Source organism: Haplochromis burtoni, unplaced genomic scaffold (assembly GCF_018398535.1).
Source record: "Haplochromis burtoni strain Fernald_Lab_line unplaced genomic scaffold, NCSU_Asbu1 Contig_62, whole genome shotgun sequence".
In the NCBI taxonomy this organism is placed as follows: domain Eukaryota; kingdom Metazoa; phylum Chordata; class Actinopteri; order Cichliformes; family Cichlidae; genus Haplochromis; species Haplochromis burtoni.
In genome coordinates, this window is record NW_024582423.1 from 1,828,822 (window position 1) to 1,855,954 (window position 27,133).

Sequence of the window (27,133 nt, forward strand, 5' to 3'; positions counted from 1 at the left end):
CCCGCCCCGCCCCCCAGGGTAGGTACACGCACTGCAATATCCTCTGAGAGAACAGCATCCACAGAATTTAAACTGCATCATGGATGAGGAACCAAGCGCACATGTACAGGTAGATAGACTACCACGCACGTATCAGCCACACCGCTGTAATGAATGTGAAAAAGAAAAGCATCCACACATGCACGCACACAGAGCCCGAGGTAAAACATGAAAAGAGACTGAGTTTAAATGTAAACATGGGGGGGGGAGGATCACTAGAACTCAGTGGTTTGGGGGTGCAAGGAGATTAGCTGCTGTTAAACAGAACAGATACATGTACTAAATATGCTGCAGAGTTGTTAGGCTAATCGCACTCATCCAAGGGATTAGCCCGTATACTTATGTTAGGGGAACCCTAAGCAAGCCAGCACTGTAAACACATTAGTGAGCAAATTACAGAGTCACAGACAGGAGAAGCAGTGTCACCAAAATAAGAATAAAATCACCATCTCTGCAAATAAGAATGCAGAAAAGCAGGAGGGAATGAGTCCCACTGCAGCCTGGCATACGAATGTAGGCCAAGTGTGTATGTGTGGACGAGCATTTGCATGTCTAAGCGTTGTTATTTGCATCTTTCTGTGTTGGTGCTTAGGTATATGCAAAGCAGCACACCCTGCATGAGCACAAGTGCAGCAAGTGTGAGCGTGAGCGGCAGAGAGTAGTCAGTGTGCCGAGCCCCTGACTTTGCACATCTCACGCATGCCGGATGAGTTCTTTCTGCATAATCTCATTTAAACCCCCTTCACACACCATAATTCAATTCTCTCTTCTAGACAATGACCATGTCATCTTAATCTGGCAGGTAGATTATACAGCATCCCACACAAGACTGCTAATGCCGAGGAAACGGCTCGGGCTATTGTACGTTCCTTCAAGGTTGGACGAGCTGCTATAGATTGCTTTAGAGGATTGCTTCTGCCACTCATGTTTTCCACCACTGGTTTTCTTGCTTTTAATCTCAAGAAGTTTTTCCCCCTCTTTCACCATCTGGGAATCCTGATTGTGTTTTCCATGGGTTTGATTGGTTAAACTTCAATAGCCCCAATGGCACGCTACTCATACCCTGCTCATCTGTTTACTCTGAATACTCATCAGTTATCTCGAACAAGAGCCACCAATGTGTGGCCCTGTCATCACAGGAAGGCGCCTTGTTCTAACCCTTCAACATTACACAATAACACTGACCAAAAGGCAGACCTGCCGTAAACATCTCCAGGTGCTAAGGCACAGATTCGCGAGAGGCACCGAGCTCGCACAGCTCATTTCTAGCTTTCGAGCTACAGCTCTTATGAGACACAAGTGGGTAATTGAGCCAAAACAAAACCAGCTAATAATCTGAAATTCTACAAATCCTGTGAGATAGTGAATCAGATATAATTAGAAATTTTAATTACTGTCAGTAATCAGCTACAACGTTTAGACGGCATGGAGTGGCAGGTGTGAGCACACTGGTTGTCCTGCAGTGAGGACCTGATGCCGCCCAATCAAGTCCCCCCAACCTGCTAAATCGGATTAGGACTAAACCATTCAGCCATAACAGGGCCTTTAAGACCTTCCTTGATACCTTAACCACTTATCCTACCTTGATTCACCCAACAAGGTTTCCTAAAGACTAAGCAGAGCATCACTGCTTGTCTTGAGGGGAAATTCTAAGAAAATAAAGCCAACTTAGTGGTGACTAATAAATAGAGAAATTAAATGATGATCATCCAGAGTGTAAACCAAACAGACCTGCAGGCACAGTGTAAACGCTGGAGCCGAAGCCTCAGGATCACAGAATCACTAATGAACTGTGATATGGGGCAGTGTTATTAGAAATGCACAACAGCACTACAATAGCCTGTGATTTTACCCTCCAGGCCTCCTCCAGCTAATGAAAAGCAGAGACACAACAACATTCCTCAGATGATGGGTACAATAAACAGATACCAACACAAACACAAGAGCCACACAATGAAAACAGCATTACAGTCCGACCGCAAACCCCTGGAATATTGTAAAGAATAGACAGCGAGCAAAGACAGTAATGAAATTTTGCTTACTCTGAGCACGACCACAAGTCTCACTGTAAATTATTAGGTTAGAGTTCCCTTTTAACTCTGCGTATTTAAGTCACATCTGCCCGGTGGCTGTTACATTGCAAGCCCAGTTTGACTGGTATTATGCTGCATTGAGTCTCTCCAAAGCCAGGCCACCACCGCTGAAGAAGAGACTGCAAGAGCACATGCTAAACTGTGATCCAAGCATCTACGTTCATCATGTGGCATTGCTGAGCTCAGGCAGCAATCACATCAGTACAGTTTCCTTTTATCCTCTGAGCATTTGTCCCTTCTGAAGAGATCTGACTGTAAAGCAGAAGGTTTCTCCTGCCTCCGGGCTGTTCCTGTGGAGGTCCTCTCCTCCTCTGATCAATCCCCTGTGTCCCTTTGTGGCTCATCCAACACACCAGCCAAGCAGACAGGCTCAGTCAGACCTGCTTTTAGCTTACTTTTGTCTTTTTCTGTTGACCAGAGGGAATGCTCTCCAGCTGGACTAAGTTTGCCTCTCTGCTCTTTATCTCCCTAGTTGCAGACTGCAGTTGTTTTTGGGTGACACATTACTGGATTGTCCTTGCCTTGTGAATATGGATGTGTATGCTGGGGAGAACGCCAGGGTGCTCGGTACACTGTAACCTCTGAAGAATGCATCATCTCCTCTCCACAGAATACATCTCTGTGTTCATTTCTCTATTGTGAGCATCTCAGAACAATGCAGCCAGTGTGAGCCAGCAGTGTAAAGTGGTCTGTGGTGCGAGCAGGTGTCTCCTGACTTGATCCCAGGGGTCCCTTGTCGAGATACTCTTCTGATACCCTAGCACATCTTACTGCTTTGAGGATGTGGTGAGCAGAAGCCAAGCTGGACAAACTGAAAGGGCTCTAAAGATCACGTTTTAAACACAGTAAGCGATCTGGTTTTCCAGATGCTGTGGGGTGATGGAGGGTAGGTTTGCACAGCGTAGTTCATAGACAGATATTGGGACATCTCTTCGTTTGGTTCCATTTGCTACTTAAAATCTATTCATTACACGTAGCAGTAATTTTTACTCCTTAATTGCGCTGAGATTGTAAACCAAACTAATAACTGTCACTTTACAAGTCACAATAAAAGCTAATCTGTGTATTGCTATATAGCAAGATAGTGTAAGACTACTGTTATCTTCACCAAAAAAGCATAAAGGCACTTGATAAACCAAGGAAAGCCATAAAACTATAAATGGATTTTAATCAATTCAGAATTGATTTGTTCATAGACTGATCCGTTTCCGTCAGCTACTGGGAAAAAAATAAGGCTGCTTTGCCAATCTTTTCCGCTTTAACTGTGGACAAAGATGTCAGATAAATGGATCGAGCCATTTTGTGTGTGAGCGGCTGCTTTTAAGATATTCATCCAAGTTTGTCTTTGTACTTGTACCCTGCTGGGTTTTCCAGTTGGAAACTGAAACCTTAATTTCTATCCTTTGGAAGACTTACTGCAGTCAGAAACACTTTTGTTTTTTGTTAACGTCTGCTCTGTTTCAGTGTTTTAAAATCACATTTTCTGTGATCCATCAAGTTAAACTGAAAAGGAAATCATGGCTCACACTTACATGGATACATCCAAATAAGGTTTGTATGCCATCCAGGTTTTAACCTTGTCAGGTGTCCCGTATTCAAAAGGACAAAGCAGGCTTTTCAAAAAGAAGCAGGGTTGTGCTATTGAAAGGAAAAGCTTCTCTATATGAGAGGAAGGTCATGGATAAATATAACCTCACTGCCTATTCTGTGTCTGCCACCTAGTGATGGGATTTCCGGCTCTTTTTAGAGAGCCGGCTCTTTCGGCTCCGAACCGCATCTTCAGGTTGTTTTGTTGCTTGAATTAATTTATTATTAACAATAATATAAAATTATGCACAAAAGGAATTACTAATGTAAAAAAAGTGTTTTTATTTATATATGTTTATATATAAATATATGCGGTGGCCCCTTGAGACAAAGCACGTGCAAACTCCAAAACACATTTCTAGCGTTAACTGAACTTCTAAAGCAGAGCTACCTAGATCACTTAAATTACACAATTGAAAGCATATGTGTATTGTTTGTATATTTATACACAAGCACTCATATATATTCAAATAATTTAAAAAAAAAGTTCATTTACCTGTTACTACCACACACCAAATCTGGTCGTTGGTACTTGCTGGCTTGTGTAGCCACTAGGTAACAAAAGCTCAACACTGCGCCTAGCATCCTGGAGCACTTCTGTTGTCTTTTGTACGTGTTTTGGAGTTCGTACGTGATTTGAAGTTTGTATGTGCTTTGTCTGTAGGGGCACCATAAATAGACATTTATTTATTCACTCCACATAAAATGTAATAAATGAAAAAAATCACAGTTCAACTTTTAACGATTTAAATTTTCAGCTTTTTCCTTTTACAAATTTAAAGTGAAACAACACAAAACACTGCAAACCACAACACAATTAAATATAAACTAAAATATGAAAACAAAAAGAAGATGCACATTCTCTGTCATTTGGGCCTGCATGAATAAACTTTCTGAATCCTTTATCATCCGCAACTGAAAATAGTTGTGGATGACTACTATACCTTTCTAATGTGACGTTGTTGTCCCTGGCTCTTTCTCTGTCTCTCCCTCCCGCTCTGTTCCTGTGCTACTGAGTGTAACTACCCCCTCATCCCAGTGTAAAGCACAAGGCTCGCATGCGGAGTGAAGCGGAAAAAAAGTGCGAGAGAGAGGGTGAGAGAAAGAAAAAAAAAAACATGGATCCAGCTCTAAGAGCCGTTTCGTTCGCGACCGACACATCACTACTGGCACCACGGTTGAGGTCCCAGCTGCACCGTATCCACAACCAAATAGAAAACTGGCACTCAGTTATGTTCCCACACTTCACACTGTGAACAAGGTCCCTTACCACCTAGCAATGTCAAAGGCACCATTCAGACACCCCTAAATATTTAATCAGGACAAGTAGAAGGCAATATTCTACATCCACAAGCATTAAACATTTAATACCCGGCTGACATGATATCTAGTCAGCCGAGACTAGACAAGAGAAGCGAGCAACGGAGAGCTGCAGGCACTTATTCCTTCCTAGTTAAAATACACAAAGAAAAAAAGAAGAAAAAAGAGAGAGAGAGAGAAAATGACACTGTGCCAAACACTGGTCAAAGTTAAGGAACAGACACGCCCGCGGAGAGGCGTAATAAACCACACACAAACCGGTGAAGTTGAATTTCTGCACAAACATATATCATGCGTGAAAGGTGAAGCAGGGAGGAGGCTCGCGAATCCCATCAGTCATGGCTTTAGACTGAGGTTAAAAGCAGAGGCGGCCAGCTACTGCCAGCACACACAAACCAACCAAGGACAGCGGGAAGGGGGAAGTCTGAGGGCAATACACGGAGCACAGCAATATATGACATCACAAATCTGCACTGGGCTTGATTTGTCTTGATTTGTCGATACGACGCGCAGCCCATCCTTCCAAGTAAACAACATCCTGTGGGATATTACACATCCGTTTTCTGGTCTTCCTTTTTATGCTGCTGCGTACGTGAACAAAGCTGTATGTGTAACACCTTTGTGGCTCTGGAGAGAGAGGCGCAAAATCTGACTCAACATCCTCTGTGAATTTTCTCGGGCTTCACATTGTTGCTGATGCTTGTTTCGCCAAAGACTCCTTAAAATTAGATTTGGAATCTAAAGGCTGCGCGCGCCTGCTTAAAGAAAGAAAACTGAAATTGAAATTGCTGGCATAACATATCGGAAACGCAAATCTAATGGATGGCAGTCAAGGTGTACGCTTTTTGTTTTTTCAAAGAAGAAGAAAAAATATATGTATGTCTCTTACTGCCGCTTTCATTTCTTAAATCCTTTTTTCATTCTGGCATTTGGAGCTCCAGAAGGTCAAACGTGTCCACACATCTGACCTTCTGTACACAACTGTCTGCATAAGACAAAATACATCAGACACTTAGACTGAGATGAGCAGAGACCCTGAATCTTTGCAGTGAATGCAAAGTTGTCCTGTATATATAACCAAGTGACTGAATTATTAGGTCCCTAATTCTATAAACGAATATAGAGTCTTCAGTGTCTGGAGAAAGGTGACGTGTGTGGTCCAAGCCAATAGTATCAAGTGGAGAGCATACAGTGTACACCATGCATTCAGACAAACACACACACACACAGGATACAGATGCAGATACTGGAGGTGACCCAGCGCAGTGACAGGGTGGGACGTGACTTGATTAAGAATGGGGAGGTAAGAGTGATAAAGTAGCACCTAAATCCACCCACATCCTGTGACCCTGCAATAAGTCAAACACCAACGACAGGCACACACAACATAAATAACCCTGTCTGAAGTCAGCTTGGAGTGGCCCTCCCTCTCCTCAGGTTCAGAGTCATTGTTTGACTAAACCTGAGACAGAAAGAAAAAGTTTTCTTTAGGGAGAACAAACACCAAGTGGACGTAACCCCCCTCATAACAACTAACAAGTCGCTTAAAAGTGGCTAAATCCAACTTTCAGCTCTCCCAAGTCACATGCACACAGGCTGAGGAAAACATAAATAGCTCTCACACCAAATTCTCCAACGCCTACTTGTGTTAATTCATGCAATCACACCCAAACACATCATGCGGGGTTAATAGAGCAGGTGTCCACTGCAGAGCGCTCTCCGCATCCTTGGCTCCCGAGCCAATATTCTGGGGCTAATTTGAATAAAAAAAATCTGCAAACATTTGCTGGACGATTCAGGCTAATGTTCAATCTGCTGCTCTTTGACACAGTGCCACCACGCATCTCATTTCCATTCCTGAAGCCTTACCACCAACCTGCCAGCGCTGCAGAGTCATGTGGTGGAAACGGAGCGGGAGGGAGGGAAAACTGAGGGATGGGGGAAAGGGGATGACATGTTTTTATTTATGTAGACAACAACTCTTCGGCATTCAGCTAGAAAAATAATGGGAACGGCACACGTAAATGTGTCTAGCGGAATATCATCAAGGTTAAGGAAGAAAACAGAATTCTGATACTAACACAAAAAGCACACATATTTGAAGAAACTGCATGAAACTGCAGGGAGTGTCTTAAAGTTTGGGGTTAATACTACTCATAGGTGCTGGTATTCTAAGGATGCTCTACAAGGAATGCACACATATACTATGGATCCATCTAGGTTAATATATATTTGCCTTACACACACACACGCTCAAAATTCCTAACCACCATAAAACAATAAAAAGTGAACGTTAGAGAGGAAAACCGACAACAGCGAGACAGTCTCGTTTAGAAAAGTTAAAAAATGAGGGGAGAGGATGGGGGCAGGAAAACATGCTCATGTGATGATATACTGATTTTCTTTTATGCATAGCAAAAGTTTCCACTCAATTTCCTCCTCTTATTTTGGCACCATCCCGAAGATAATATCTCTCTGTGTCTCTTTTCAGTTTCAAAGGGATGATGAGGGTTGCATAAAATTAGCTACTTGATAGGGAGACCGTGACCAGGGGCAACGTGGAGGACCTTGTTTCCAAAGAGTCTCGACACACTCGGCTCAACCCCCCATATCCCCGAGTAACAACTCGAGATCAGATAGAAAAGGGAGAAGCCTGTTTAAAATAGCACCCCACAGACACTCTTCTACATTTTTGAACAGCAGCGAAAAAAGAAAAGAATATATATAGGGCATAAAATCACAAGCTTAAATTTTCTACATGCTGCGTCTGTTTTATAAGCTCCTAACACCCAAACCTAACAAAGCACTGAGAGTGTATATTATGGATGTATATTGTTTGTTTTTGCCAAAAGGAAGCAGAAGCTCTTGTCAAAAAACCAAAGAGGTGAATCTGTCATCTCACACGCTTCATGCACTGAAAAATAGACAGGTCCGAGCCTTAAATGCTTCATCTACTTTCTGGTATCCCAGTCCAATTACACTCGTCCCACCAAGCTCTTTCTTTCCACAGCCTCACGGGCTGTCAGATTCTGATATGGAGGGCGTTGCAATATTGAAGGTCGGTCAGTTCGCACACTTAACCTCATTTCCCCACCACTCTGCTCTGCCTCTCCCAGAAGAGCTTTTTTGATTGGTGTCCATTTGAAAAGCGGGCTTTGGGTTTGACGGCTGCGGTGCGGAGGGTGGTGGTGGTGGTGGTAGGGGAGGGGGCGAGATCAGAGCAGCCTCAGCACAGCCTGAGAAAGGAGCTTTTTCGGAGCGCGACTCCTGACTGTAGCCTGCTATAATGGTTTTCAATTAACCAAGGGAAAAGACTGAGTACTAATCTGGGCTAGCACAGGAGAACCATTCATGCAATATTCATGTACACAAACTAATGAAAGCCCAGATTAGCCTACATATTTACATGGGGTCGGGAGCTACGACGTCCACACATTAAAGGAGTGCGATGCCAAGAGGAGAGAAAGAAAAAGATGAGAACTGTACACTGGGAAACAGACTCGGAAAAAGAGGAGATAATGAAGTGAAGAGAGGAGATCAAGAAAGAAAGGAATCAAGAGGGAAAAAATGGGCGGGGGTCAACGGGACATGAGGAAGACCTTGAAAGAAAGGGAAATAGAATCACGAGATAAAGGGGTGAAGAAAAGCTAGAGGAGGTACGACTCCTCTAAAGGAGATTAAGGATCATCTGCATTTTGTCCTTTCATCTGCTTTTGCCGTAATCATCCCTCTCTAAAAGGCAGGCACCAGCCCCCACCCCACCCTAGCCCCACACACACACATACACAGACACACACACACAGAATGACACCAATCTGAATGAGTGATCTTGACAAATTGGGCTGCTTGAGTAAAAGAGGGTGCTCTTTTGACTGAGGAGAGGGCTGCAGACAGACAGCGGGGCAGGACAAAGATATAACTGTAATTGGCTGCTACGCTCTCCTTCCCCTAATCTACCGCCATGGAAAGTAGGTGGACTGGAGAGCCGAAATCCAAAAAAACCCTCCAAACCAATCATTTCAATAATGTTTCAAATGCATTATTGAAACGTGCATCAGAACAATATGAGAAATTCATTTGCGAGCCTTAGTAGGTCACAAAAGACTTAAAAGACTTCAAAGCTGGATTAATGTGTGACTGGACATAGCAATTCCACACTGGCTAACTTCTTACCAAGCATTAACGCTGTATGTCAAACAAGGAGCTAATCGTGGGTTTAGTTTGAAAATATCCTTTGACCTTTTGTAGAGGTCCCAGAATTAATTTTATGCTCCACAGATATCTAATTTTATGCTCTTACGGACTTATACATTTGCAGAATAATGGAAATGTCCTGATATTTTTCTTCACTTAGGGAGCCAGTGAGCCCAGTCCACTGAGGAAAGGGGGGAAAAAGTTTGGCATTAAAGCGCCTGCTTCTGGTTTATACTGCAGCCAGTGTATAAGATGCTTGTGTACAAAAGCTGATGACTCTACAATGAAACGAAACACAGTAAGAGCCAAATTTCTGGCTGATTGGAGAAAATCTCAGATTCTCTTGTTTCCAGAACCCGGAGAGACTAATGAATTCACACTTTTATCAATGTGCTGGGCTAGCAGGTTCTCCCAAACCCACCCCCCTTCACTTTCTTCTACCTGCCTCAACTTTCAGTAATGAAATGTGAGAAATGGGCCAATTTACAGCTGAGGGCTGTTTCTTCCTAAGAGACAGAGACATAAAGATGGAGTACAGAGGATATGCAGAGGTAGATGAGGGGGTTTGGATTTAGAGAGAGAGAGAAAAGGCAGGGAAAAAAGAAGAAGTTGCGAGACAGGAAAGCAAGATGTTGGCGCTAATATGAGTGTCATCTCTGAGGGAAGACAGAAGTGCTTGAATTGCATTTTTGGCCTTTAACTTCTCTTATACAAAAAGAGACTGGAGCTGAGGAGCGGCTCTTGATCTTTCCAATCAGCTACCACGAGAAGAGCTGCTCAGATATTCAACAAGCAGAAACAAAAGAACACGTCAGCACGGAGAAGTTCGCTACGCTCAAAAAGTTTGACAGTAAGATGCAAAGAAGCTGGAGAGGAGTCGGCAGAACAAAGGCAGCGGAAAGAGGGACGAGGTCCTCCACCATCTGTTCGTAATTACGTTTGAAGTCCACGCTGCAGCCGAAACGCTTTTAAAGTCCAACATTTTCCTATAGAGCAACGCCACAGCGCCTAATCACGACGCTTCTCCTTTAAAAACAAAGAGTGTGACGCCATCCGTGTTGAGCTGGTCACATGTGTTGTTGCTTACAGACAACAGGACAACGCACACAAGTGTTAGTTGTCTGAAGCCACATGTAGAAGCTATGTAGTACAAACTTCATTTCGAATTCACCGAGTGCCGACACACCCACAGCACGTTTGACAGACGTGATGGCAGTTTGGGGGCAGAGCTAAGCAGAGCACAATCCACAAACAAAGCTTTCTGATTGCTGTGACATCACATCTGTTAACTCCTCAAATACCGCTTTGAGACGATGAGCCCAGGATGAGATGGGTGGGTGTGTGGCTAGATGAATGGGAGGAGCCCTCCCACACACACACACAACACACACCCTCCCTTTGGGACCAGTTACATTTTCATTTGATAGAAACTGGAAAACCACCATCTGTAATTAGATTACACATAGATAGACGGAATCAGGAATAAAAATCCTTGGTTAATTAACTCAAACCATATTCTAATCAGGTTTTATACCCCACCCCCAACAACCCTCCAATCTGAATCTTTTCACAAATCCCCCGGGGACTCACCATCACACATGCCAAGAAGAGAGAGGCACTCAAACAAGATCATCATTTGACACTAATTTCCCAAACAGGAAAGCACTTAAAGATGCAGCCTGATTGTGATAACTAAGCATGTGCATCAAGAGCTAATGAGGAAAAAAAAAAAGAAGTAGTTACAGAATGTGCACAGTCCTATAAAAAGTATAAAGAGATCTCTGCCTCGTGTTGTTGTGTGCAAGTTTTCCGACGTGAGCGTTTCCTGCGCCGGGGCGACAGTTTCTGTCATTGCAGGAAACGAGGGCGGAAAATTAAATGAGCCTCTCTTTATGGGAACGAGGACAAGTGGCTGTGATAACAGTCAAAGAGGTGCCTCAGAAGGAGTGTTGCCCGCCACATTCACATCTCCATTATCTGTCAACCTGCCAGTCCATCTGTCGGTTTGCCACACAGTGCTCCGAGGACTGACAAACTCCATTCACGCGAAAACACGTGTCGGGTGCGATGCGAGGTGAGGAAAAGCGGCACCTTAAATGCCGCACAGAAGTCTTGCAGTTTTACTATTGTTTAACTTTCCAATTATGACTTGTGTGTTAGAAATAAAGAACTGAAGTATTTTATCAAAGCTGTCACGTAGAGAGTCGGCAGACTGACAGCTCATTCACGCAGCCATTACATTTGTCTCTCACTTTGATTAGAAATACATTTTAAATGTCAAGTCAGTTTTTCTTCCAGAACAAAGCACAGCATGAACAACAAAAAACAAAAAAACAGAGAGGACACCACCGAAACAAGACGAGTAGGAAATTAGAGATGTCGCGCTTCAATACCGAGATATCCAGCGCATTCTTCAGAAAACAGCTATAAATCCATATTTACTGTTTTTGAAAATGTGCTTTCTTGATTAACCGAGCCATGTTTTGCCCAAAGACATCTACACACCATGAGATTCGGTCCTTCTGTGCTGATTAAGGCCGTGAAAGCTGTAATTTAATCAGCAACAGGGACAATCCAACTTATTAAATTAGATTTTTACCACAGTGCTAAAAGGCGCGCTTCGCAACACCAACTGGCTGAAAAACACTCGACACTGTCAACAGATTTGCAGTGAACAGGATTTGACCAAATCTAAATTGTTCCTCTGGGACCGAGACCGCGTTGACACATGGAGGGCTGCTTTAATTTCTAAACACCTGCTCACTCTCTACTTAGACTGCAAAATAAATCCAGCACAGAGCATTTTCTCTACTCCAACAAACAACCATGCTCTGCCATTTCGCTGAGAGCGGTACACAGCCAACCAATCTCCCCCGAGTGTGCCATGAATGTGTGTGTGTGTGTGCATCAGAAGAGCCACCATCACAGCAGCCTGCACCTGCTCTGCCTGAGGCCCGACTCTGTTAGCTATAGGAGTAGCAGCACGATGCAGATATGGAGGAAGGAGAGGATGGAGTGGCAGAGAGCTTGGGGAAATAGATCTGTCGGTGTAAATGTCAACAGCTCAGCTCAAACCAAGTATAGTTAAGCTGTATTGTAGTTGAGAACCTAATATGAATTATTATGAGTTTGGAGCTGTTGAACTAGCTGCGGTGCTATAAATAATACAATGTCTCAGTTGTGTGGAAGAAAACACTTCACGGTAGGAAGTTTGTGTGCAGGTTCTGCTGTATCCTTCCACAGATCTGCTTAGAGCAGGCAGCCTGGTGAGGCCTGCTGCTGCTGCTGCTGCTGGTCAGAGCCTGATGGACACATGCAGTCATATTCACTGACAAGACTCAGGCATGGATAATTTCACATGTCCAAATGCCAGCCAGCATAGCTATGTTACAATGATGTCCCCAGGGCACACACGGTTGTAAAACGTGCACAGCCCAGCGGCAACAAACGAGAAGTATTCAGCGTCTGTAAAATCGAAAACAGCACGCACATTCATTACACCGCTCAACATTTTGACTCAGCAACTTACTAGCTGAGCTCCATACAGCTGAACTTTTCTGTGCTGGTAAAGACAGTATTTTAGCCTCATTCCTGAAGAGGACTGCCGTCTACTTTGTGTAACTGACGATTTTTCATAGGAAGACACAGAGTGAGTGGGAGGGAGGGTCTCTCCCGATATGTAAATTGGGAGGGTAATTTCACACATGAACCATTACACCAACTGTTGTGTGCCAAGTTACATTCTTTTGTTCCGGTGACTGATCATGTATGTTTTCTGAAGCACTCAGTGAAGCAGCTGGAATGAGTGTGCATACCATTTTTGGTATTTTTATTGCAGAACACAGAGCAGCGCTACTATACGTGTTCCCGTTCTGCATCATTTCATCATGGAGGACACCCAAACAGGTGGCAAGAAAAGGCAGAAAACACACTTCACTCAGCTATAAATTAAAACACTGCTTAAAATAATGTAACGTCACACTGTAGACATTGTGTCTAGTCAGCCCCTGTAGCAGTGCTCAGCCTTGTACAATATATTTAAACAGCTAAGAAGCTGCTGATGCTTGAGATTTCACAGCGGTAACTGGAGCACTCTCCAGACTGCTGAACAATGCCGCTCTATTGTGGCCTCTGACCTCAGCCGCAGGAATATAGATCAGCGGAGAGAAGTGGAGGAGGGGAATAACAGGGTGCAGGAGGAAACGGCGAAGGCAAAACGATTCGCTATCTGATGGATTATAATATCGCACGGTTTGCATCAATCATGTCCTATCTGACACGAGGATATCGCTCACTTGTCAAGACGACATTTTTCCAAGAGACATCAAGACAAATACCAAAAAAAAGGAGTCGCAAACGCATCGGGATACACGAGTTGACACGCACACATTCATTTACAGATGTATCATTTTTAAGCGGTGATATATTACAGCTGGAAGTGCTAAGGTCACTGAAATGTAAGCTACATTTTTTTATTACGCAGAAAAAAGTATCATACACTTTTTTTGTTTCTGGATCACAGGTGTGGACAGAGAGAGGCCAAGGTGAGACGATGGGACATGCGAACGCTGCCTTGTGCTGTAAGCGGCTGCATCTCTATTAGACTGCAACAGAAACCCAACTTAAATATATAAAATCTATGAGGTATGAGATCATTTGAGAAGAAGAAGCATGGGGGTTTGTTCTGTAGTCCTCATTACTGACTCCATCTCATCGGGCCTGTCAGTCACCACCTGTCTGTCTGCCTTGTTAAAGAAACTGGAATCATGAATCTCCCTTAGGAGACAAGCCCGCTGAGGATATGGCAGTGCTCTTGGCCCACATATCTTAGCAGCTCCAAACATATGGCTGACATAAATATCCCAGTATAAGCCTCATATAAATATATCCAAACTTACAAGAAGGAGTAGCAACTAAAACGAGCCGTGGGAAGCGGAGACAGAAAAGGCTCAATGGGTCGTGCTCGGTGCCATTTCTCGTTCCTTTCTGTGGGATTTTACAGCCAGCAATAAAAGCCTTTCTTTGCTACCCTCGCCATATCCTATGTGGCAAGAAAAGCAAGGAGAAGCAGGGCCAGCTAGACCAGATTGATGGTGAGGGGAACTAAAACAATCTGCTCTGGGTTTGGTTGTTTCTGTGACCCCTGGAGAAACACTCTGCTGAGGCTGTTGGTGTGTGTGTCTGCTACACAGTCTGACTACAAAAACAGTGCACAGCACCTATTTCTTTCTGACTTTAGAGGCGAGAGGGGCTCAGGCTAATCTCGTTTGCTTCTCTCTTACACTATGTGCCATCTGTCCAAGTGGGCAGTGATCATGAAGATGCGGGGGTTAATTAAGTTATGCTCTTTTTTTCACACTCAATAATCATCAATAATCTCCGCAAGGACAAGACGCTGACCACTCAGGAGGCTGTCAATCCATGGAATGGAACGGCAAGTCCAGGCTTAAGGGCAACAGCTAAGCCACGGACACACTCCTGCAAAATTGAGCCTTCAAAGAAGGGCTTATGAATTCCATCTCTGACAATAGAAGAGATGGAATTAGCGAGAGTTAGGGGCATCAGTATGAGACAGGGTGGTATTAGTGGTGCTCTTCACACGTCTCCATGCAGGCTGGATCACAGGCCCCCTTTGGAACACACTAGATGCGATTGTGTGTCACAACACACAGACTGCATTGGTTGGAGACAGCTGCAGGGCCTGGAGACAGGACCCACTGGAAAGCGTCCAGTGTGGAGTTATAAAGGAATGTAGAGACTGTGGTTTTGGCAGCTGCGCTCTGATAAATGTTGTGAAACAGAGAAAAGTATTCATGTTTTAAGGCCATATGCTGAAGCGATGTGGCTCCAGTGCCATTGACAGCCCTTATTCAAAACATGTTTCACCCAGATTATGTCTAAAGTGCTGGCTCTCATCAACATGCACGACTGAGCACATAATACAGAAGCTTAACTGATGAAAAGACTGAAAAGAAAAGAGCTTAAGTCCTACACATGACTGTTCCACCTCACAGAAAAAGAAAATGTGTTCCAATTGATGTGGTCCATCAAGTTAGGGCCGCCTTATTCCCCGCGGAGGCACCCAGAGACAGGCACCTTCTGAGCCCCAAGAGCAGCTGACCACACCTCTGGAACAATGACCTCAATAAACTCAAACATGGGTCCATTTGCTCAAACACAATCACTGGAGGGAGAAGGAATGGTGTAGCAAATCAGAAATGAGTGCTCTGAGGCTCAGAGGAAAACATTACAAATGGACTGTTCTACACATAAATCAATTCTTGTATTTACCACTTGCTATCCAAAAATCCATCTCAACACTCACAGTGGAATGTGCAGGTCCCAGGAATGAGGATTAATGAGAGCAGGATGGCCCAGTCACCATTGTCTCTCCTGCTGTATTTTGACAGCACACTCCCAGGAGTGCCTTACCAGCAAATGCCTGCAGACCACTGCGTCACAGTACGAGAAAGAGGATGCCTAGCATTCCAGGAAGCTTTTCTTTCTGTCCTCCATCTCTGTCCAGCCCTCCCAGCGGGAGGCAGAGGAATGGGATTAACGGAGCAAGTGCGGCACATAAATGTCACCGGCATTGCTGAGTCGTTGTTCCCCACGCTGCAGCCCTCCTAACTTGACCCAATACCCCGACCCCATCCTATCTTTCCGCTCCCCAGGGGGGGACGGGGCAGCAGGCTGGCCACGTAGCCACATCCAGTTCCGCTTGGTGAGCTGGGCCTTAAATACAGCGCAACATCAGGAACAGCAGGTGCTATCACTCCCTATCATTAATTATACCTGCTGCATCACTCTAGGGCCTCTCACTCCTCAACTCCACATCTCCAAATCACCATCTCTTACACCCTCTTATTCTTAGCCTGTCCCCATTTTCTCTCCTTCAAATCCAAACCACCTAAAAATGCCATCAAGCGCTACAGCAATCCCATTTCTTCTCTGCAATATCCACCCAGCGCTCTGCTTATTTCCTACAGAGCCTACAATCTAGACCCCCATTCATTTGTTCCCTGATGTATTTCAATCTTTGTCCAGCACTCCCGCGTCCTCCCAAGTGAGTCCTCCCTCCAGTGACAGCTACGCTGGCTTTCTTCGCTCATCAGATATCTGTCTTCCAACGGTGTTTTCACATTTTCATGGGTGTTTCCTGCTTTTAATGTATTCCAAAACTGCTGTGCTGCTGCCAGCCATGAGACGTCACATGGACTGATGGAGAACTGGGAGGAGGAGATAGCCCTTTCCCCTCCACCAGTGAGCTCATAAATAATACCAAATCAAAGAGGAAAAGCAGCATGAGAAAATCCTGGAGGTAAAAAGTCAATGAACATGGCCAGAGATGTACGAGCACGCCTGCTGATGGTAAAAGTCAGATTTGAAGTGAGTCTTGCCGCAGAAATATGAGCATCCTGTCCATCTCAGGTGAGAAGGCCTTATGTCAACTGTGTAGAACCCACAGAAACATCTGGCACCTCCACAAAAACAACCAGTAACTTCCTTTGGACTTGGTCACACTGCCACAAGATATTATGTGAACTTTAAATGCAGGGGCTGGCTTTTTAAGACCACCAACAGGTTGTGAGCCATTCTGCCCAAGAAAACACGGAGTGACCGTGACTTGAAAACACATTTGGCAGCAAAGAAAGGAGAGTGCAGTGTTTTTCAGCAAAAGAAAATCATGGGTAAGGAAAAGAACTTAGTTTTCCTGCCAAGTCCATAATTAATGTCCAAAGCTCTTTGGAGTTGTGTGCACAAACATATGGAGACACCGAAAAACAGCTTTTTTTGATATCCACTGTCTTAAAAGCAACACTCCCACAGGCTCTTCATTGTCTGGGTGTGACTTGGTGCCTTAAAAGTGCCAGTGCAGGCACATTGCCATCTCTTAGCTGACTTCCTGAGTTACCTTTCCCTACAGGACAGGCACAGACGACATTCCTTAATGCTTACTTCCCTGTATGAAACCCACCCTGTACAGCTACTGCTGTAAAGCCACAAAAATCCACACAGCATTTTTTACACTTGCAAACACAAAACACAAGTAGTTCTTCAAAGACCAACAAAAAATAAGCCATCTCTGTGGAAAATAATGATTATCACTACATACACCTTTACTGAACCAGTATTGGAAATAAAAGTCTAAAGCAGCCTTTAGTCATATGCCTTCCCATCCACGTTTTAAGCTTGTATAACATGGACTTTCTTAATCACCTCAGTTGTTCAAACCAAGTCTGTCAAATCAAAAGTTAATCTCACAATCCCCCTGAATGAAAGCATTTTCACGCTCCTTTCTTTCCACAACAGACAACCCGCTCTGACGGCAACATTTCCTCTCTCTGCTCAACATTCCAGATTAAGAATTTTGACTCATTACTATTAGGAGGAAGTGGATGGGACTCTCAACCTGAATCAATATGACTCTCCCACACTTACATTGATTGCTCACGCTCTACAAGTGTAGCAAAGAGACAGAAAGAGAAGCTGATAAACACAAGAGAGGGGACCTCAAGGACTGTTTGTGAAATTAGTTTGTGTGCACTTTCTCAAGTGAGCATTGGATTCAAAAGAAATTGCTTTCTCCACAATATGGAGCACAATGGCTGCTTTCTATTCCAGTAAACTGCATTTTTTTTTTTTTTTGCACTACCTAGGTTGGAGGACATCTTTGGCAGCCTACCAGAGTTCAGGGTGAACAGACAATGTCAGACACACAAAAACACACACGCTATTTGCATGGCAATTCAAAATATTGAACACTGCTCGTTGGGTCTGCGTTTTCTGCTCTAAGTGCTTTGTGCTCATCCATATGCATCTTGCATCCTATACAACCAACAGGTTAATTAATCAACATCAGGCGAAACCGAGTAACCATTTTGCTCTTTGAAATGAATCCCCAAAATGAGCGCTCTGGTGCAACTCACCTCACTGAAATCCACGAAAAATAATCTACATATGACAGAGAGTGTATCTTTATGGTGTTTTCAAGTTGAGTACACATGACTGAAGGGCTGGGGGTAGGAATCAGTTCCTGCAGCGTGGAAAGGCTTTTAGTCCTCAAAGGGGGGAACCTAACGGATGATTCTGGCAGACACACTGCACAGCTGTAGAAATCATTAGGACGTGCTCGCAATTTATTTTCTGTGTTGATAATTCAACATTAAGGAGCTTGGGTTTTATAATTTGCTTTCATCCCATCTTTCAGGAAGAGATTAGCCACATTAATGACACTTGATGGAGAACAAACAACACAGAGATCTAATTTAGGAAACAGCACTGAAGACCTACAACCAGTGCTAGTGGTAGTGGTTACACTGTTAATTTACCAGTGCCCCGAATAGCCACAAAGACAGATCATCATCAAGTTGCAGCTGAGCAGGGGAAAAAAGATCTGGGCCAGGAGGAAAAATCCTGCAAGTGTTTATGCTGCTGTCGAACAAAGTCTTCTGAATGATCCAAAACAGCTGACAAATGAAGGAAAGGACTTACTCATCCTTTCATTTTTTTTCTCTCCTTTGAATCCAGACCAGAGTAAAGCTGCTTCTGTAAAGGGAAAAACTGTTTCTTGTCAGACAAGTGCCCCCTGCTGGTAAAAATCCTAATCTTAGGCATTTTTGTGCTACTATTTTTTTCCCTTCCCCCCCCCCTTTTTTTTCTTTACAGACCCCAGATGATTTTCAGATATTTTCCATGCTGTAATACCCCACGGCTATGAAAACTGAGCAGTGATAGAAAGCAATAACAATACAACCTTGAGAGTAAATGTATATCTGATCATGGAAACAAGAAACCTGGACACATGTTTTAGTAATCCTAAAGAGAAAATAAAATGCTAAAAGAGGCATTAAAGAAGTGATGCTGGTTTATTCTGAAACTTTTAGCAGAATGTTTCCTTTCTTTTTCCACCCACTTTTAAACCTGACGAGATTATTTTTCATTTTGACACTTGATTGGGCGATTTATATTCCCACAACTCCAGAGGTTCACTGCCCAACGCATTAATCACTGATGTCTTGATTAGTCCAGGAACGCAGGGCTGTCGGATGTTGTAAAGAGGTACAGGGCATACACGACAGCAGTATGTGGGTTAACATGTTCTTCGTCAGTGCATGACACATTTTATTCCCTGGCATGTGCACTAGTAATGTGAAATTAAATTACATGTTATAATTAACATGTAATTACTGTACTCGGAATCATTAAAACGGATTTTCTGTGGCAGAAAATATCCATAAAGATCAAAGTGTAACGGAACAGAAACTTGCTCGTCCTTATAAACTCTGCTTTGGCTACAGTTTAATATAGTTTAGTGCACAACGTTAATGTGATTACTACTATAGGTGTAGCCGATCATTTGTAGTAAGCGAACAGGCAGAGCGGCAGTCTGTGGCCGAGCCCCTCTGCCCAACTTGTGATCTACTAGAGAAACGTTATCATCAAAATATCTCAGAAACACTCACCTTCTTCCGGGGCTGCCATTTCATCATATTTGTAAACCAAAATGGAACAGCATTAAGATATTATATGAGAAAGGAATGTAGATTCAAAGAAATCCAGAGCGCAAGTCATGCTGCCTCTCGACTTCCCTCGATTTTGCAGCAGATTTTCTCCAAGGAGCTATGCATGATGGTGTGCGAGTCTCAGCTTTGCGGCAATTTCGGGGTAGACAGCACAGTCAACAGAAATCACACAACGGTTAAATCCACAACTGAAGCTCGGAGGATAAATCAGAGACACATTGTGTCAACTGACACTGTTTGCGTGAAAGGTTCCTGTGCGTAAATCCAAAGTAGGAGTCCGTAATGAACCCGGTCCCTCTTCACTCGGCACGCAAGATCAGCGCCACCGGGACCAATCGGGATCTTGTTTCAGGAAGATTTATTCTTAAAGTTTTTTCTTTAAAAGAAGAAGAAGAAGGAGAAGTCTTCCCTATAATTAGGTTACAAATTTTAGTCCAGCGCGGTGCGAATAAACTGTGTCCAATCTGTCCTAGTCGATGCGGAGCAGACCACAGGGAAGCGAAATGACTACCAAAATGCAAAAACACTCATCACAAGTGGTCAAATCCCGTTTTCCAGCGGCCGAAACAGACTTTTGGAAGTATTCGTAGAGAAATAGTCACACAGAGGTCGGTGGAGACGGCGCGACAGGCAAGGATTACTTTTATGAGAAGGGGGGTTCAAGCACCAAAAAAAATCCCTGGAATTTCTGCAGCTGGAAGGATATCCTGGTTCACGCAACAGCAAAAAAAGAAAAAAAGAAAAGAAAAACTGGACTACAGCTTTCTGATGACTTCCTTCCCTGCGCTCCTCCAGCCTCACAGTTTAGAGACTTGTAGCAGTGGAGCTGAGCGGTCGTAAGGTAGCAGGGTCATAGCGCCGCCGTCCAAAGACTTGCCAAAAAGTACGCTTTACATTTACGCACTTAGATGGTGCTGCCACCCAGACAGGAGGCGGGCTGTGGATTGGTGCGTCGCTCAAGGACACATCCCTAGATCCTAAATCCTCGAGCAGTCTCTCTAACCACGTGCCAATTGCTGTGGCAGCCCAACATGCTTTAAACACAGGACAGGGTTTTGTGATTTTCAGGAAATGTCCTTGTGTCCGTTTAAGTTGTCGGTATAGACCTCACACTCCAACAAACAATAGTCACACAGAAGATGATTAAAGCTGTTCAGTTCAGAATGAATCTAAAGAATATGTGATTATTTTTCTCCGAAAATCTCCTATAGCGTGACCACGTCCCTACAAAATAAATGAATCTGGGATACTTTACCAAAGCCAAGAGGTGGGTGTATCTGACATCAAAAACAAACTCTGCAGGTTAAATGTTTGGCATCAGCCACTACTTTTTATATGAATACAATTTTACAAATTCTTAGAAACATAAATGGAAGCTAAAGTTTGTTTTTGTAGTCTTTTGCGATAGCCTTTGCACATTGGTGTATTCCCTTTACTGTGGACCGTTTTTTCAGCTGCTCATCTGTCTGGTAATCATCTTTGCTCGCAGCAGCGATGCATCCATCGCTTTCTCTCTCACATTTTCTGTGACGCTGCGTTCACTTTTGTAAACAACAGACATTCAAAATGTTGGATATTGTTTAAATATGTGGGATAATTGGACTGGTAATGCTGTGCACCCCCACATAAGGAGGGACGACTGTTGACCTTAGGCCGCTAAAAAATTTAAGTCTCCAACCTCACATAAAGAAGTGAATCTGTTAGCAGATCATCACAGTATAAACGGGTGTAAATAAGCTCAAAAAATTCAAATAACACTACACAGTGCTGCTGCATGAGCTTGCTGCCTTGATCATTCTCAATAGAAGCTACTGTCCTTGATTATTTTGAATATTTTCATGGCAAGAAGAGACTGAATTCACACATAAAGGGTACAGTTTACAAAGGACAGAGAGCCTTGGACACTGGAGACAGCTAGAGCCCTGTTTCTACACACTTTACGTGTTTCTTCCTGCTGAGAGGAACTGTCACATGCAATAAACTGTGCAATATGTTACCGCACATCAGGGATCTGACATTGCAAAATATTATTGGTGAGCACGGTTTAAAAATACCTGCTTCTTTTAAATTAAGAACAGAGGAAATGATAACAAACAACACACTGGAATCACCGTCAGAGACACACTGAAGAAGAATGACTATCAGCAGGCGATGAGTTGAATTATCAGTGTCTCGTTCTGCCACTGGCCTTTTACCCGTTTCTAATCTTCTAATCTGTGATTCCGTTTTATAAAATTCTATGATTAAAAGTGCTCTTTCAACAATAGTGTCATGAGGGGCTCAAAACTTTTACAACAGTTCCGGTATTCATTTATAATGAATATTGCTTTTGTTGCCTGATAATAAAAGAGGAACAACAAAAAAACCTTAAAAATAAACATCAGAAATACCCAGAATTTTTCAATCAGTGCACCACCGCTGTCATCAGAAAAACATATCTAATGATGCTGAACCCAGCTCCTGCAGCAAAAACATAGACTACTCATCACCAGATACACGATTGAGCACTAAGAGAGTAACAATAAAAGCCCCTCTCTCTATTTTCAGAAATGAGCTCAAATAAGGGGAAAGCTGGATTAAAGAAATGGTCAATATTGAAGTGCAGGTGAAACCAGTTTAACCAGTAGGCTTGTGATTTAAATTGGTTTAGGTAATTGACTCTATGGAGCTGTGAGTTTGTCAATAAACTAGTGTGTCTTCAGGGTCAGCTGGGTCCGCAGTGCACCTAGGGGTCACCAAGATAACAAAAGGCAGCAGGAGGAGGGGCGAAGCTGACATATGGCCCGATGGACAAACTCCTGCTGCGCAAAATGAGTCCGTGAAACACTCGGATGAACATAAACACTGTCACTGCATCCGCATCCGCAGCTGGCACTGTGATCAAAGCACACATTTGTAGTCAAGAGAGGTGGGAGTTATGTGTGCCTGTATTATACAGCGTCTATATTTTTCCCTAGCTTGTATTCCCATGGCCACAAATGACTCCTGTTGGGTCTGTGCAGCACACCACACGAATAAGATACTATTTACACTTGTGCTCTCTTTCATCCACACACGCACGCTCACACATTAAAGCCCCACTTTCTAAAGCAGGTTTACACAGGAGATTGTTTCATAAAAGGCGTTTTTGATGACCAATCAAAGGCCAGCTCAGCGCGCTGTTCAGCAACAGCCTGTCATCTGGCATCTCCATACAGAAGCAGGCTCCCTGTGCGTGCCTCTGCTTTCCCAATCACAGCCGCACAGGAAATCAGACTCCAGCCTTCAGAGGGAAACAACCAACCCCCGCCCCCAACTCTCCCCCCTCTTTCATTTTCCACAACTTGGAGCTGTTTAAAAGTTTGCGCTTCCTTTTCTTGTTCTTGCCAATAACGCCCTCAAAAATGTCTCCGCTGTATGTTTTGTTCAGAGGGTTGGTGAGTTAGGCTCGTCTGCTGGCGTTGGACAACTGCATTACAATAAAACTAATTCAAGTAAGGCGCAAAGGTCTGTCACTCTACTACTACAGACGCCTCATAGCTGCTGAACCTTTCCACAAGCCACACATTTTATTTGGTCAAACTCTTGGTTCAGATCTGACATAGCCCGATCGGGTGCAATCAACACTCAGGCAGCCTTGTTCAGACGCTTCATGTCCCAAACTGACCTCAGCTTGCACAGGTGCATTTAAAACTATTTCTTAAAGGTGAAATGTGACTATTAACTGTACATGTAAGTCATTCTACTGAGCTGAGCTCACAGCATTCCCCGTCTTATTTGCTAGATGCCTTATACTTCATAGCTGGAAGAACGCTCTTCCACAACTTCATAACTGGGTGGAGGAAGAATCATCCCATCATAAATCTGAACTGCTTAAACACACTCTCTGAGGCTCCACCCAAAAGTATTATTAGAGCTGGCAACCTGTCTGTCGCACTTTGCGACTGAATAGAAGGAGAACTGAAAAGGTATTTAACACACGACTGAAGAATAGTCATCCAAAAGCTCTTCCAAATGTCTGAGTGTAATTTATCCCAGCACTCACTCTGAAGTCCCAACATCAGAGTGTCGCTGAGCACCGTCCATCCCCTCTCTGAAAAAACAGCATCCTTTTAATTTTAGGGGCTGAGGTTTTAAACCAGTAAAGTACACACACTAACACACACAAACACAAGGATATGTAATGTCTAACATCCTCTGTACAGATATATTTACAGGTTAAGGTAACAGTACAAACATGGCAGTCACCGCACTGTTCGGTAGCTATAAAGTGTCAACGCTTCATGTTGGAAGACGGCAGAACAGACATTTGGTAAACCTCGCAGGCATTCGAGATTCATAAAGCAAAAAGTCTTGAAAGCTCATTTGTTCCAGCATCGAAATTTAAAACATAAGAATATAATTTACGCTATTTGACGGATTGCTTCCACTGCGCGACATGGCAGACGGATGAATCTGTTTTGAAATGCTTAACAACATTAGAACAATAAAAGTGTTAAACAGCAATGACACCCACCACTCTGCTGTGCCATACATCACTGAAAACAAATAACCCTCATCAGCATTTACTCATTCACCTCTTTTACACAGCTGTATTCTTAGATGATGTTGTGTCAGAATGGAGCCTGCTGTGGACTCTGTGAGATGGCTGTTCATGTGTGTGTGTGAGAGTGCGTGCATGCATGTGTCTTAGTTTGAGCTTGGTGTTGATTAAGTGTCTGGAGCCTGAGGGGGGATAATGAGAGCTTCTAATTAATGAGCCTGTGCATATCTCAGAGTCACAGGGTCCTATCTGCAGAGAGCAACTCATACACAACCACACACACACACACACACACACACACACACGTACAGATATATACATGCATGCATACACAGAAACACACCTCAGTGCACTGTGGGGATTTATCCCTGCGCTTCACAGTATTTTCTCCAGGGAAGCCCAGCTGGGAGTGTGTCACTCTGGCTGCTGTCCCTGATAAGTGTCCTCTAATAGGGATGGATGGGGGTTATGGAGCCCCCGCTATGAGAAGGTCACATGCATTGACCACCCAATGTGCCCCCAAGCTAAGGCTGATGTCACAGACCCTGAAAACCATCCCAAATCTTATTTGTTTGCTGGGTCTTCGTGTCACATCCCGACCAACACCACTGAGTCTTTGTAGAAGAACCAATTTACATGAAGTCAGACTACAGTGAGGAACAGGGAAAATATTTGCTCACCAGTGCGAGAAAACTAGGCTGAATCCTTGTGTTGGCAGCTGCATCATTATAGCAAATGCAATTACCAGTTTGTCTGAGTGGGAACGTGCTTCACCTTCTTAGACTTAAAGATATTTTCCAGTATAAGAAGAGAGCATATATGTATCACAGAGACACATATAACTGTCTTCCTACAAAAACATATAAGAACATCACTTGTTCCAGTTCAGTGTCTACAGTGACAAAGACACAGAGCAAAATAAAACACAACAAAGAGACACTGTTATCTTTATTTAACTAACCCCGGCACATTAACACTACAGTTTTTATCATTATGTGTGCTAACCAAGCAGATTATATGTTCAGATTATGATCCCATTTATCAAACAACATGTTTTTTGTCTAACTGATACATTATTTGTAACACTGATACAGATACCAATGATTGGTGATGCAAAAATCCGATATTCTGATACACAAGCTGCACATAAAACATAAAGAGAAGATGTGTTAATTGATATTAGATTACTTGTTCACACTGTGCTCCAATCACCTGATTGTTGTGTTTCTATAGTTTGATTTCTTTGCATGTTTGAATTGGATGGGTTGTTATCGACATCTGGTGAGAATTTCATGTCAATAGCACCTTTAGAAATATATTTAGAAATTGGTTAGATGTTCAGTACTTATTTTACACGCTATAGCTAATATCAGCCAATAATCCCAAAAGGTTGATTCTGTTCATCTGGACGTAGAAATTTCAGTGGGAGAAACGTTTCGTCATTCACCCAAAGTGACTTCTTCAGTCTCAGCTGATTGCAGGTTTCCCCAGCCCTATAAACAGTACATTTGCACAATAACTGAAGTTATACCACTGAATGAAAAATGGGCTGTGAGGTTGGGGAAACCTGCAATCAGCTGAGACTGAAGAAGTCACTTTGGGTGAATGACGAAACGTTTCTCCCACTGAAATCTCTACGTCCAGATGAACAGAATCAACCTTTTGGGATTTACTTACCTGGATGATTGAGCGTGCATCGAGACATCAGCTACTAATGTAATTTAGGTTTTACCGCTAACATGATGGCAAAACCCATTTCTTCTACCATAAGCTTAGCAACACTTTGCATTTTTTTGAAAGTTCAGGTCCACAAATCTCATTCCATTTTTGGCTCATGTGCTTGAAACTGTGACATGTCTCGATAAACCTGCCAATGAGTAAGAAGTAAAAACGAGTATCAGTGCTAAACAATAAAACGGTGAAAGAAAAAGAGAAAGAAATCTGTGGTTTGAGTTATAATCACGAGTCAAATGTGTCAGCCAGTGTGCGTATTGCAGTTAATTTGCAACTTGTGAGTTGAAGCCATAAAACATCTCTCCAATGTAGAACATCCATGCATCTATTCATAAATAATTTAACAGAGGCCTCTGGGGTGTTTTAACCATGTCCTGATGTACCCAAAAGCCCATGTTATTTCCACAAAGGAAACATAAACACTCTTATCTGTAGTCTACACAGCATGTGATTATACAATTAAAAGCTCTTTTTCTTTTTGAAACATTCTAGAGTTTAATCAGTGATTCCTCACAGTCTTAATGTGTGATAAAGACACACGATTATAATCTTTTTATTCTCCTTAAGTCCCATCCACTAATTTTCTCATCTTCCTTTTCCGTCTTCCAATCACACTAATGAAGAAGGGCTTGTTTATCCCCCGAAGTCCCTCGGCAGTGCATTTCTGTTCCGACTTTATGCAAAGAGAGAGACCTTTGCTTTGGAGATGTGTTTAATAATTCAGTGGTCTTGGACACGGATGAAACGGGCTCCAGCATATTGTTTCAATCAGACCGGCAGTTAAATAAGCACTGGGGTTTGACGTCTGTGGCGGGATCAATAATAACAGTGTTGCCACACACTCCAACGCATGAGACCGAGATCCTGTGTGGTCCCCCTCAGTCTATACACTAAACTTAGAGATGGAACAGGACAATGCATTCGAATGTGTTTGTGTCTATCTGCTTCCACGAATACAGATATACACACACATAAAAACACACGAAACCATGCTGTGGCCGGACCCACCCATCTCTACTCCCTCATTTAGAAAAGCCCCAAAACCAAAAGTATGCCTCTCTTTTTCAATTACCTTTCTTCCCACCATCACTACCACACCAAATCCATCTAAAATTTCC

The 27,133-nt window shown here is 43.3% G+C and overlaps 1 protein-coding gene across 3 annotated transcripts in view; it reads right to left on the reverse strand.

Moving 5' to 3' along the window:
• Window positions 1–27,133, reverse strand: part of LOC102289064 (tetratricopeptide repeat protein 28) — a 196,185-nt gene that overhangs the window by 119,728 nt on the left and 49,324 nt on the right. Inside the window, exon 1 of one of the 3 annotated variants that reach the window (XM_005922728.3) lies at window positions 19,700–25,721. The exons of the other annotated variants lie outside the window; for them this stretch is intronic. Coding sequence (XP_005922790.1) covers window positions 19,700–19,726 — 27 coding nt within the window. The 5' untranslated portion in view covers window positions 19,727–25,721. Of the gene's footprint in view, window positions 1–19,699; window positions 25,722–27,133 lie in introns of those variants that run through there. 3 annotated transcript variants of the gene reach the window in all.